Raw genomic sequence first — 14868 nt, 5'->3', positions numbered from 1 at the left:
TTACTAGTAAATTAGACTTAACTAACTAACCTAACTATTTTCAATAATTAAAGCCATTGCTTTGTAGGTATTTTACAGTTTAACATAAATGCAGCTATTTTCAAAAATAGTAAATCAATTGTAATTTTATCATTATCATTAGATGACTATGAATGGTGCAAAGATGTAGAAATGTCTACTACTGAACACGACAGTGATGCTGAGCCTGTAATAAGTCAAGCAACAGGTAACATAAAGCTTAAAACAGTTTAAAGCTTATGTCACAGTTTTCATTTAACAGCAAAACTATTTTTATATATTTATTATTGAAATAAAAGATATATATTCTTTATCCTATTTTTCATTAATTTTGTTTTATTTTATTTAGCAAATAAGATAAAACAAAAACTTGACCTACCTAGACCTTTTACAAAGTCAATGGAAAACAAAACAAAGTCAAAAACTAAAAGAAGCAAATCTGGTGAGAATTATTCATTTGAGATTTATTAAAGTACATTAGGATTCATGAAAATATTCTTGCACTTAAGTGCACGAATATTTTCATGACACTTTAATTAAAGTGCAACAATATATATATACATATACATACATACATATATATATATATACATATATATGTGTATGTATGTATGTATGTATGTATGTATGTATGTATGTATGTATGTATGTATGTATGTATGTATGTATGTATGTATGTATGTATGTATGTATGTATGTATGTATGTATGTATGTATGTATATACATATATATATACATACATATTTATGTATATATATACATACACACACACATTTTTTTTTTTATTGTAAAAAGATAAAACTTCATACATATATATATATATATATATATATATATATATATATATATATATATATATATATATATATATATATATATATATATATATATATATATATATATATATATATATATATATATAAATGTATATTTAGTGCATGAAATAGTCGATCTACCAATTCCATCAATAAACTCATTAAAAAGAAAACTAAGTCATACTGCTGGTTAGTACTATATGCTTTTTTGTACTGTCAAGGAAAGTGTAGCTTTTGGGGACCTGATGTTCCTAGTTTTTTTTTAAGTTTACTTTTTATATTGTTTTTTTAAAGAATTAAATATCATACCGAATGTTATGGGTTCCTCTTCTTCAAGCAGACCATTGCAGCCCGAAACTGCAAAAGATATAGCGGGTAGTTGCAAAAAGATGTATCCTTTACCAGTTGCAGGTAAAGTTGCTTGTTTCCATTTCATGTTTTCTTTTGTTGGTTTGTAATATCAGTAAAATTTTATTTAAATTATTGTTTTTTTACTTTTTAGAGTTTCAGAGAAAAGTTATGTTTCAACTTGCTGAAATAAAGAACTTGTTGATAGATAGAACTACACATTTCTCTAATGATGCAGAAGAAATTTTTAAACAGTGTAAAAGTTCAGACGAACTTATCATTTTAGAAAAAACAATTGCTGACGGGGATTTTCAATACAGTAACTTTGTATGCTTGAATATAATTATTTACTCGTTTATATTATTGTCTTTTTTTTTTTTTTTTTTTAATTGTCATAAATTATTTATCATATTATCTATTTGTTTTAGGTAAAACATTTATCATCAGTTGGTGGTAAAAATCCAGCTAATGCAATAAAAAATATTCTACTCACGTAAGTTACAAGCATAAGTTTTTTTGACGCTAATTCTAATCCATATTTTTCAGAAGAAAGATCTTCGTTTTCTTTTGTTTTTATATAAAAAAAATTTTATATAAGAAAAGTTCAAAATAGGGTAAATATTTATCCTATTTTGAATTTTTCTAATAAATATCTAAGATATAAAATTTCTAAGCACTGCTAGTGAAATTTATTTTTGCATATTTAGACTAACAACAGACAATGTTTTGTCAGAATACAGCATGAATGGTTTAAAGAAAAAGAAAATATTTAAAGAGCTTGTAAATCTATGTAATGCAATCACGGTATCGATCTTAGCTTTTTATTGTATTCAATTAACTTGTTTAAAAATATTTTTTTTTTTTCTGATGCACTGATTTTGTTGATGAATTTTTTCTTATTCTATTTAATAGATGCTGTTTTAAAGTCTTATAAAAACGTGACAAAAGCAGAAGCAATGCAACTTAATGGGACAATAATAAAACATTCTTCCGAACGATTGAAGAGAAAATCCTCCAATATTAATTGACAATGATTATATTCTAATATAATTAAATGTTGTATTTTTTTAATTTATAATCCTTTATAAATTTGTGATTCTTTATGTCTCTCTATGTCTCTCTATGACTAGATAGAATCATATCAAATTCGATTGCTATATGCAATTTGTTAAGTAAAGGGCTTGGAAAAATATCAAAGACTTTCTAAAGACTTTCTCTTGAGAAAGTCTTTACGTCTGTACATCTTTACATAGATTCTTAGAATCTATGTAAAGGTGATAAGTAATCTTAGAGTCTGTACATCTATTAATAGATGTACAGACTCTACTAGTAGATGTACATCTAATTAGATGTACAGACGTAAAAAGACGTTTATAGGACGTCTTTTTAAGACGTCTTAAGGACGTCTAAAAAAGACGTTTTCAAGACTATCACCTGAGACCGAATAAGGACGACTTACAGACGAGAAATCAGACGTCTTATAGACGTCCTTAGGACGTCATTGTGCACGCTGGGAATAGTCCCAACCCTACATTAACCCACTATGGATCCTAGTTCTAATCAGTTCTGACGTATATTGTCTATATATAGTTGTTAAAATAAAATAACTAATCCTTATGTTAAACTATTATGTTCATTTCACCGAAAAAAAACGTATTTATTTAAAATCTTATACAAATTTGGACAAGCGATTGTGGTTTTAGGAAGATTTTTTATTTTTTTACATAAGAATTTTGGGTCTGGTTTTTTTCGCCACAAATATTTATTTTTTATGATACTGCAAATTTATCATTTCAACTTTTTTTGTCTTTTCATAATTGACAGACATTTAACGGAAATATGTCGTAGTTAGCAAAATATCAAACAGACGCTATTATATTTAAAAATTACCTTAACTACACCGAGTAGTTTATATATTACAAAAAATAATATAATATTACATCTTTATTGCAATTTTATAACTTTTTAATGCTGCTTATTTTTTAAGCAAAAACGTCGGTTAGTTCTAATATACATTAAAAATGTTTCCTCTATTTTATTGTTTATCAAAATTTCAATGATAATTTTACCCCTCATGATGTAACTTTAACATTTACAGCATAAAACATACTACTGTGAATGTTACCTAATATAAGGGTAACATTGACAGTTAAACTCCCAAAACAAAATTAATTATTACCTATAATAAATAGGCATGCTAGGATGCGTATATTTTTTACCATAACGAAATTGGATTCATAATACTGACAGTATTAATGCATCAAATGTCAACAGATCTAAAGATATACTGATAATCTAAATTATATTACAAGAAACAAATCGTCATTTAAATCCTTCATCTCAACATTACATCTTTCACAAAAAACTTTGATCTTTTTGAAAATTTACTATTATCTAAAAAAAGTGAATTTGAAACAATTGGAATATTCGAATCTAAACTAATAAAAATTGAGCCCCTTCTACTAACATCTCTCTTAATGGGTTTTGGTATGAACAAATGCCAACTAAATCTCATGTTGGAGGTGCACCATTGTATATCAATAAAAGATTTGCGTATAAACAAAAAAATGATCTGACTATATATAAAGCAAAAGAATTAGAATCTATTTTTATTGATATAGTAAACACAAAACAATCTAACAACATAATTCGCTGTGAATACAGGTATCCAAGAATATCTTTGGATGACTTTAATGCATCCGATATCAATCCTTAACTATTAAAACTGTCTAAAGAAAACAAAACTATATTTATTTTTGGAGACTTTAACTTTATTACTTTATATAAATTTTATTTAAAATAATAAATCCTGATTTGCAATATAGATTGCCCCATGGAGTTGCCTCTATTTGTAACAAATTGCTTTTACTCTTCCATAATATCATATTTTAATAAAAAAATCACATCATGGAAACCAGTCTAAATCAAACACTTGTGAGGAACCATTAAACTTTTATTATAATCAATTATATTACATTTGTTTTTTTGTTCATTTTAAATGAACTTCCTCGAATTGGATAGAGGAGATGATTACAAGTAACAGGGGCTTATCAACTAACAATTTTAATACATCTATTGGCTAAAAGAGTATGTTTGTCATACTCAATGTATGAAAGGAAAAAAATGTCATTATAGGTAAGGCACAATTTTGTGTTCTACATCCCATTTATTTTTAATAAAGAAATATGTTAGTAAAAGCTTATCATTTTACAATAACAATACGTGAAATACGTTGTATTCGTTCAATTTAAAATTGATACTGACAAAGTATTAAAGAAAGAATTGGCAGGTTACTGGCCACGGCCAATGAAAGAGATGACGAAAGAAAAAATAGAACCATAACTTAGCAACGTCCAATATTGAGCAATAAAAGTATCAGCAAAGTAATAAAAGTCAATGCCCACTATCTGAAAGTGAGAGTTTAATGCAATTGTTTATAAATAAATAAATAAATAAATTAATATATATATATATATACATATATATATATATATATATATATATATATATACATATATATATATATATATATATATATATATATATATATATATATATATATATATATATATATACACGAATTTTTTGTACCTGAATATATATAGCCTTGATTTTATTTTGTTATATTTTGGTTTTAGAGAACTTTATATCTTATAACTTCATATCAAATATAACAATTAAAAATTTTTTTTTTTTCTCAAAGCGTTATATGATCATAATCGTCTCCTAGGCTATAACCTGTTTAACTCAAAAGAATAATGCAACCTGGTATTATATCATCATTTTTTTTTTTTTTTTTTATTTACCTTTTTTGTTATTCACCGGGAAGGTCACTACAGATGAGGAGGCTACTTAATAGTGGTTATAACCCTCCTCAACTCTATAACTCCGAAAAACGAACCTTGATGAACAAGGCCGCTGCGCGGAGAAACAAGTTGAGCGCGGTACTACCAGGGACGTGGTGGGGATCGAACTCGGAACCTCTCGCTTTTGTAGCGAGCGCTTTACCACTACACCACTACCGCATATAAACAAGAAAGCTGTTATAAACTTTAATTCTTAAAAGTTTTTCAAGACAATATTGTTTTTTTATTAATTTTCAATAATGAAAATTTTTAAGCAAAAATACTCAATATTGGCCTTATATAATTTACAATATTGGCAACTATTTTAAACCAATATTGCCTAGTATTATATCTCCAATATTGGCGCAATATTATTTATAATAATAGCGCAATATTGTAAACATTATCTCGCCAATATTGCAATGTGAATATTTTGCCGATATTGGTCAATATTAGGGGTACAATATTGGCCCATTATTGTACCGCCAATATTGGCCGATATTGGCAAAGTGTTTACATGGTAATATTTGCGCAATATAGTTTACAATATTGCGCCATTATTGTAAAGTTAGTGTATATATTTTTGTATGATTTTGATTTATATAATTATAACTCTTATGATTTGATTTATATAATTATGGATGAACTTATTAATTTTATGTATATACATATATATTAAAAAACATTCTATTGTAAATTTTAACACGATTAAATTTTATCATTTGTTTATTCCCGTGGATGTAAAAAAGTTTATACTATTTATTCTTAAAATCTTATGTAAAATGTACCTCTAATTGTTTGCCATGTATTTAAATGTGAGTGTGTGCATACACTTTTTATCTTTTTGTTTTTGTTATCTATATTTTATTTTATTATTATTTTTTTTTTATTTAATAACTAAATTTTTTTCTTTTTTTTAATTATTCTCAATCTAACAAAAGAAATTTAAATATAAAAATAAAGAAGTAGGAGTTTAAATAAACTAAAGTTTTTTTAGTTTTTTTTGTTTATTTATTTATTTTTTTAATTTTTTCTTTATTAAAAATATAATTTTAAAAAAAATTTAATCAATATTTAAAAGATTTTGTATTATCTTTGAGAGTTTTTAAAAGCTATACTACTATATTCTATAGTCTACTTTTGGCTCCTGCCATGCAAATTTTTTTTTATTTACTTCGTTATTGCAATTATTATCAAACGGCGAAATATATATATATATATATATATATATATATATATATATATATATATATATATATATATATATATATATATATATATATTTATATATATATATATATATATAAATATATATATATGTATATATATATATATATATATATATATATATATATATATATATATATATATATATATATTTATATATATATATATTATACATTTATACATATTAGTTTTAGTTAATTTACATTCTGAATAGCTAAATAAAGATATATAAATAATATCCAATAAAATATTTTTGCCTTACAGCTGCTGTACAACAGAAGTTTAAAAAATATACAGATAATGAAATCAGAGATCGGATGAGCTGTTTTCTTGCTCAAGCTGCAGACAGGAATGGAGTTCAAAAAAATCTCAACGGTGCCAACGATTGATCCAGATAGTCAATGTATTGACAATGAAAATATTGACACTGAATATAATAATCAAATCTTTTTTTGTCTAATTAATCATATGTATTTAAAAGTTTGTTTTTCTATTTTGTTAGGAATCAGAAGAACATTGTGAAGTCAAAATAATAAAAAACGATGTTAACGTAATAGTGCACTGATTGATGCATCATTGATCAAGAATACTTTCGCGTTTGTTTTTACTTACAACTCGAATGTTAATAGCAACATATGTTGCTAATAGTAGTAAAAGAATGGGGCTATTATTAGTCTCATATTTAGGAACTAAATGTGGGACTTAACTAGACTTATATTTAGACCAATATTGGGGCATGTTTGAGAAGTTCTAGATGAGAACAATAATAAATTGAGCTATTCAGGCGAAATTGTAACAATATTTAGCCGAAATTGGTACAATATAAAAAAATCAATATTGGCTCAATAACGCACAATTTAGCCCTTTTCAATATTGTGCCAATTTTGTTTTCAATAATGCGCCTATATTAATGCCGATATTGAGCAAATATAGCGCCAATATTGCTTGCTACTATGGTAGTGTGCTTAGTAAAATACAATTTATTCACATTTGAAAAAATTTTTTTTTTTTTTTTTTTTTTTTTACATCTTTTTTCTTATTTAATTTTTGTTAAAACAAGTAATTTATAATAAAAAAGTTGGAATTTTTTTAGTTAAATAATATTACAAAACACGCATTCCAATTAAAATTGGGTTAGAATCTTTAATGAAAATATTTCTGCAACAAACGAATGCCTCTGGTCAACATATAAACAAATCTATGAAGAAATTATATGTAAGAAATAAAGGAGATATTTCAACTAAAGCCAAAACAATGTAGAAAGTTTGAGCGTTTAATGAAAAACAAAATAAAAAAAGCCTACAAACTTATCAGAGACTACGCAGATGGTAGAAGTAAACAGCTAAACGTACTTTAATATAAAAATTGCAAAATACATTTCCTTGATTTAATGGTTCATTGTGAAATTATATTGTCGATCAACAAGGTACTAAGTTTTTCTACATTTGTGTAAACTTGGTTCCAATATTGATTAAACGATATATACTTTTTTCTTTTTATTAGTTTTTATAAACAAATTGGTTTCTCCATTATTTTTATTGTTTTCTCATTGGTTTCTTATTTTATTTTTAACGCTATTATTTAAAAAGTTTAAAAATCTTTAATTAACAAACTTCTAAAAAGTTAAGCTAACAACTTACTTTGTGATAACCTATAAAAGTTTTGATCCTCTCGTTTTACAACTAACTTGTTAACCATTATACAGTTAATTTGACAATAGAAAGCTTCTGTCGCGCATTAGATAAAATCTAACTAATTTTAATCCATTTTCTTTCAACTGATTCTAATCTCGACAACCAGATTTTTCTAACTTATCCTTGTATAGAATAATGTTGTCACATTTGACCTTTACTTCGTTTATTTATGTTGTCTATCTAATAGCCACAGTCTAAAGACGCATTATGAATATTGTTAAACCTGCTCTAAACTGCTAAAACCTGCTCAAACTGCTAAGCATGAGCCTCTGACTATTTGTTGAAAGACTAGATCTCTTTTTTTTCTTTTTTTTTTACAAACAGTACTATGTTTGCTAATCTTGCAAGCTATTATTACTTGTTCAATCAATCAAAACGCAATCTTGCGTAACTTGTCATTTAAATATATTAGACTCATTTACTGTAAGTGTTCCTTTATGCTTAAATAACTTCTATTCATTTAGTTTTTTCTTGCTATTTATCGATGATATATTTGATTCACATATTAATAAATCTTTTATGTATTTTATAAGTATTCAGTAGTTTTAAAACTAGTATTTGTTGATGAGGTATGATTGGGTTGTATAGGAAACATGTTTGGAGGGTGGTCAACTTAACCAATTTAAATACTTAATATGAGCAACTTTTTACATCAACAATAATGTATTTAATATAATACACAAACTCATAACATTAAATCATTTATTTCTAATAAAAAGACTTTCTGATAAAAAAATGATTTTCAAGTGTTTATTTTCATTAGTTAAAAGATAATGTTTATATTTCTAAATATTTACATTTTCATTCCCGTTCTTTATATATCAAAAACGATTTTTAAAGGCAATTTTTTTAAAGTGTTGAGAACGTTTCAATGCTAACTATTTATATATTACATTTGTGTTACAAGGGTAATAAAGAGATAAAATCATAATTAAACTATGTGTCCGGGCCTGCCCTCCAATTTTTAAAACATGATTTTTTTAATCATTTTGTCTTTTATGTTATGTGTATTATTAAGGTACATAATATCTACTTCTAATTTAATAGATTAATGTTTATATTTTTAAAAAGGCTTTTGATACATTGTTTTCTGTAAGTATATGTGTACAATCTATTTTTAATTTAAAAAGTATAAAAGTAGAAATTGTTATTTTTCTAATAACTTCTAGTATACTTTTGTAAGTTATTACTTAATTTGAAAATATATAGGTAATTTGCGTTAATCAAATCAACGCCATATAAGTTTTATAAGAATGACTTTTTCAAGCTCGATGTTTAAATTTTCAAGTTTAGTTTATACAATTGCTCAAGCTTTTTTTTAAACTAACCTGACAAAATAGACTTCAAAGTATTGTCATACTTCACTCAAGTTTGCTTCTTGCATTACACCCCTAGCCCTTTAAAATTATTATTGCATCGTTGTACTTTTCTTAGTGACTCAAATAGCTAAATTACTTTGCTGAATCAGAAAATCACGGTCTTCGATAGTTTATAATTAAACTATTAATTTACGTTTTATAACTTAATTTCAAAAATAAGAAAGTAATAATAAATGATAAGTAAAAAATTGTGAAAAATTTTGCTGAAAGTTTATATGTTTGAAAAAACCTTAGGTTAAGTATTATATATTTTACAACAAAACTTGAAAAACATACATTAATTGTTTTTAGTTCTCCGGTCCATTGACATCCTTTCAAAAAGTTATCGCATTTAACTTTCAATTGCAGAATAGCTCTTTCAGTAAATTTATCAGGAAAGACCTATAGAAAAAAAAAATTTATTAACTTTTTTTAAAAAGCATTCTTAAGAAAATAATATATAATTTTTATTTTAATAGACAAAATTATTTTAATTTGAAAAATAAAGTAACCTTCTCAGAATTCAAAATAGTTTTGTCTAATGGGCAAATCAAAACTCCATTGTTTCTAAAAAAGAAAAAGATTTGTTTCTTATAATTACTTTTGATAACTCGGTATCAAAAATTACGTCAGCAAAGTAAAAGGTGTGTGGAATACATAGTAACAAACTGCCTTTCTCTCACTCTCTCTCTTTCTTTTACTCTCTCTCTCTCTCTCTCTCTCTTCCTATCTTTTATATATATATATGTGTATATTACATTAAGTAACTTTAAACTTAATGCAGTACCTTTTTATCATTTCTTCTGAGCATGAAAAACAAAGTCGATGACCACACAGTGTTATAACAGGTTCACGAAGAGCCATTATACACACAGGGCATTCATATTCGTCTAAAAGTTCATGTAAAAAATGCGCATTGTATCCACCAAACTTTTCTGGATTCATTTCCATTTAAACTTTCTTTGCTTTTAAAAAACATAAAAATATTGTTTGTAAGAATTATTTTAATTTCAATTGAACTTTTATGATTTTTTTTGAAACAAAAACATTTTTTTTTAAACCTTGTTTTTATGAAAGTAAAATTAAAACTATTTTAGAAAGATAAAAATTTAAGTTTGACATTAATTCTGACACTTTATTGAATGTGTTTTATAAAGTGTCAAAAAAGTTTTTCCATTATTTGTCATGGCGTACTGCGAATTTAAAGAAAAAGCAAATAAGCCATAATAAATAACAATTTTTTTGTTAACTAAGAGTTGGTAATGTTATTTTATTTACAAAAATATACTTTAAACATGCAACAATAAGACGGTTGACAATTTAAATTAGTCAAAATAAAAAAGACAATAAGGCCGCAAACTTTTCGATAAGGAAGTTTTGATGCTATATAACTTAATATGGTTTTAGTTAAATACGTAGTTTTATAATAAATTATAATAATGAAAAACTCTCCCGAATTTCATCAACGATTGCTTTTATGATCTTCGCACTTTCTAAATCTTAGCAAAACACGCCTGTCTATTTTCGGATTTCAGATAACTAAAACAAAGCTGTTTATTTAAAAATGGAGTAAAAAAAGTTAAATATGTCACCGTTTTAAGAATAGGTTCTTTCCAAATTCCAAATCTCTAGGTGTTCTTTTTTTTACTAACTACCATTTTTATGACGGTGGTACAGGGCGTTAATTTTTGGCCAAAAATCTCCCAAGGCAAATTTTTAGCGTGACTATTAGACCTAACTTACGTTAAGACTAGAATATTTTCACGTTTGGTTCAGTCTACGCTATAATATACAGTTAAAAGCAGATAAAGAAGTGAGAGTTTTAAAGTGTTAATATTTTAAAAGTTACTTACATTTTTTGCTTATGGAAGAATATATGTGTCTTTAAACATTCGTCGTAATTTTCAAATCATGATAAATAAGTTTACAAAAAGATAACCGATAAACCAATATGTTACTTCTTTTATACAATTAGTTTTACATTTGAAATTTACACGTCCATTATTATCTTTTTCTTTTTAGCCTGAGAATTTTGAAAGTTAATGTAAATATATCTTGAGATATTTTTGATTTTCAACTTAAATTAAGAATTATCTATAAAATCTCCATCTAAATAAAGACTCGACACACTAAATCTATAAAAAAATAAATACTTAATACACTACACAGTACACTTGCCATTGATTGTCCATGCAAGGGATTCATTGGTTGATAACTGGCACCACCGCGCCAGAGATGCTAGTCATCAACCAATAGTTAGACATGCTTTTTTTACGATTGGCCAACTTTGCCAATCTCGCCGATCTTTTGCCAGGCTTTAACCATATTTGTTATAAAATAAAGGTTTGCGTTTGCACATGTGCAATTTTATAAAATTTGCCATCTTTTACTTTTTAACTAACGTCAGTATTCTTATTTCTTTTTATGTATCGATTTCTATTTGTAATAAAGTTATTTGAGTTCATTAAAAAAAGATGATAAGAAATGTAATCAGTAAATCTTGTAAATCAGAACAGGTTATATTATGATATAAAAACAAATAGTTTAATTTAATCAGAGCCGGTTCAAGTATTTTTTTTTTGGTATTGGCAAAATTTAAATTTGGCGCCCCTATTATAAAAAAAAGTGTAATTAGAATTCAAAAATTCTAAAAAGCGTTTTGAGGGTTTAATATTTTTATAAGTTTTTAAATATTTGGATAAGTATTATTAATGTGATAGTTTCTTATAATTTAAATAAACAATCGTATATATTAGTATCTAGTAATCGTATATATAAGTTGGTAATATAAATAAACCAATAACCTTTCACCACTGTAACTATGAAAAAATCAAAATACAATTTTATATTTATTATTAACTTATCATATAATATGTTTTGGTAAACTGCGCATGTTTATTAAAACCCCTTAAAAGTGCAATTAAAACAAAATGTCCCATTAAATATTTACCGTACTTTACATAAAAGTTGACTACAAAATTGTTAGTGTCATAGAACACATTTTTGATCAAAGAAATTAACAAATACTTTACTGTTAAAAATGTTGTACAGTTTATAATAAAAAAAAGTAAATTAACCAATGAAACAAAAAGTATCTTCAAGTAACAAACCTTTCTTGCCTTAAGTTTAACAAAGTCCTTCAAAAATGAATTGGTTTCAATTGTACAAATATTTGGAGTTCAATTGATAATGTGGCCACCCATATAGACGGTCATAAGAGTCATTCAGTCAATTCCTACATTGTAGTAAAGTTTAACTATAATACCATTAAAAAAGATTATAATATAATTTCAGTATTGAAATAGAAATTTGAGCAAAAAACACTTACGTTTTTTTAATTCAATTTTCCAAAATGAGGGGGCGTGGTAAAAGAGCTATAACACATTCAATTTTTTTATTACCTTAATAATAGATAATTTTAACATTTTGTTTTTTTAAAAAATAATAAATTTATTAATATGATTCATTTGAAATATAAAATTAAAATTTTATTTATGTTTATAAAAAGAATATTATTTAAACTGTGTTTAAAAAAAGTTTAGGTCGCTGCGTGCCAAGTTCAAATCATCAGCTTGCTTTTTTTTTTAAACTTGTTATTTAAAATGCAAAACAAAGCAAATTTATAGCTCTCTTCCTAAATGTTTTTATTTTGTATTTTAGAATAGACAAAAAAAAATTAAAAAAATAAAATGTTCCAACGATAGGATATGAGCCTCGGGCGCTCTGCTTCAAAATGTCTATGCGCAAAACACTCGGCCATCCAGCTTTATATTCTGGGGAAATTTTAAAATTAAGGATATGTTGTCGCAATGTAAGTAAAACTGAAAAACCTAATATTACATGGTATATTATTTAAAATTACATAATAAATATATATTTTATATATCATAAAAAGTATATTTGCATACATGTATGTTGAACGAAAGTGTATACAATTTCGTTCGAAGATATTTGCATACACTTTCGTTGACGTTTTCTCATAAAACAAGTGCTGCGACTCTTTCTCGCCATTACCTCGGTTGCAATGGCTGGTAAGGGTACCATAGCAAACACGTTTGAAGGGGCACTACTATAAAGATCAGCATTTTTAAAAAGAGATTTACATTTTATTTGTTTTTGTACAACGGTGTTTCTGATTACTCACGGCGTGTTCGCAATTACAGGCATCTTTGATAAAATATTTTTCTCTAGGATCAACAAAGAAAACTGTTTACTCCATTTATCAAATAAAGAAACTTTTGTACCATTTTCTCTGGCTAAATTGTTTTCGTCAAAACCACATAGCAACAAGAGGCAGTATAATAAAGATATCATTCAGGCTAAGTCATCATTCAGGCTAAGTCATTTCTCACATCAACTTAATAATAAATTAGTTACCAACATATCAAAACACGTCCTAACAGACGATGAAAAAGCGCTTTTAAGTTTAGGATTAAATTTTGTTCCTTTAATTACAAATACGTCACTTAATATTCACATAACGGCTTTTAAAAGATTTAAATCAATCCTTCTCCAACAACTCTATTTTGGGACCAAAGAGATAACGAGGCATCCATTTCATAAAAAATCAAATTGGTCTCCCCATATGACGAATAACAAAACTATTATAAGTTATCTTAAGTTAGTAGAATGTGATATAACCGCACTTGTTTTCTCACAACTACCGAAAGATGAAAAAAATTTAACTCCTGAACTTTTTTACGCACTAAACTCTCTTATGCTTAAACCCACAATGACCATAAAAATAGCCGACAAGGGAGGGGGTATTTGTATTTTAGACAAAACGGACTATGAAGCGAAGATCTCTCTACTTTTATCAGATAAAAACACATATAAACTGCTCTCAGAAGATCCAACAAAAAATATAGCAAGAGATATTGGCAATCTTATTGACTATATGTTTCTTCATCATATAATTGGAAAAAAAAACGTCGGAGTTCCTACGTCCAAAAACACCTCTCTGCACACCCCTGTTTTATAGCCTTCCCAAAATTCATAAATTAGGCATTCCCTTAAAACCAATTGTTTCTGGTTGTGACGGACCAATCAACAATAAACATTCCTCAAATTTTATTTAAAGAGAGCACCGCCATATAACGGACCCATAAAACGCCAATCTATTGCTTTTATTGACATTATATTAGAAACCATCCTAACCCACAGCAACTTTCAATTTACAACTGATCACTTTTTACAATTAACAGGTACTACCATAGGAACACATATGGACCCGACCTTTGCTAATTTATTTATGGGAAGAATTGATAAGAAAATAATTGACCAATTTTCAATATGGATTTCTCTTTAAAAAAGATTTATAGATGATATATTTTTTATTTTTCATGGGCCTCCAGAGATACTAACACAAGTTTTCGAATTTATAAATACCATCCACCCCACAATTAAATTTACTTTCAATAATTCTTACAACTCTATCAATTTTATGGATCTAACAATTAAGAAAAAACTAGATGGACATCTGAAAACAACAATATACAAAAAAGCAACTGATATAACAGCACTATTACATTATAATTTATTCCATCCCCTCATCAAAAAAGC

The 14868-nt window shown here is 26.1% G+C and overlaps 1 protein-coding gene across 5 annotated transcripts in view; it reads right to left on the bottom strand.

Annotated features, from left to right (window-relative positions):
* Window positions 1-10423, bottom strand: part of LOC136083885 (TNF receptor-associated factor 3-like) — a 105055-nt gene extending 94632 nt beyond the window's left edge. For 4 of the 5 annotated variants that reach the window (XM_065803804.1, XM_065803802.1, XM_065803800.1 and 1 more), the window contains exons 1-3: window positions 10094-10423; window positions 9819-9873; window positions 9604-9708 (exon numbers count right to left, since the gene is read on the bottom strand). In XM_065803804.1, coding sequence (XP_065659876.1) covers window positions 9604-9708; window positions 9819-9873; window positions 10094-10257 — 324 coding nt within the window. In that variant the 5' untranslated portion in view covers window positions 10258-10423. Of the gene's footprint in view, window positions 1-7894; window positions 8274-9603; window positions 9709-9818; window positions 9874-10093 lie in introns of those variants that run through there. The other variant, XM_065803803.1, reaches the window with a different exon arrangement.
* Window positions 10424-14868: the final 4445 nt, after the last annotated feature.

The sequence above is a fragment of the Hydra vulgaris genome, chromosome 08, assembly GCF_038396675.1.
Source record: "Hydra vulgaris chromosome 08, alternate assembly HydraT2T_AEP".
Taxonomy (NCBI): domain Eukaryota; kingdom Metazoa; phylum Cnidaria; class Hydrozoa; order Anthoathecata; family Hydridae; genus Hydra; species Hydra vulgaris.
Note: the sequence above shows the minus strand (reverse complement) of the source record. Positions and strands in the feature narration are given on the sequence as shown.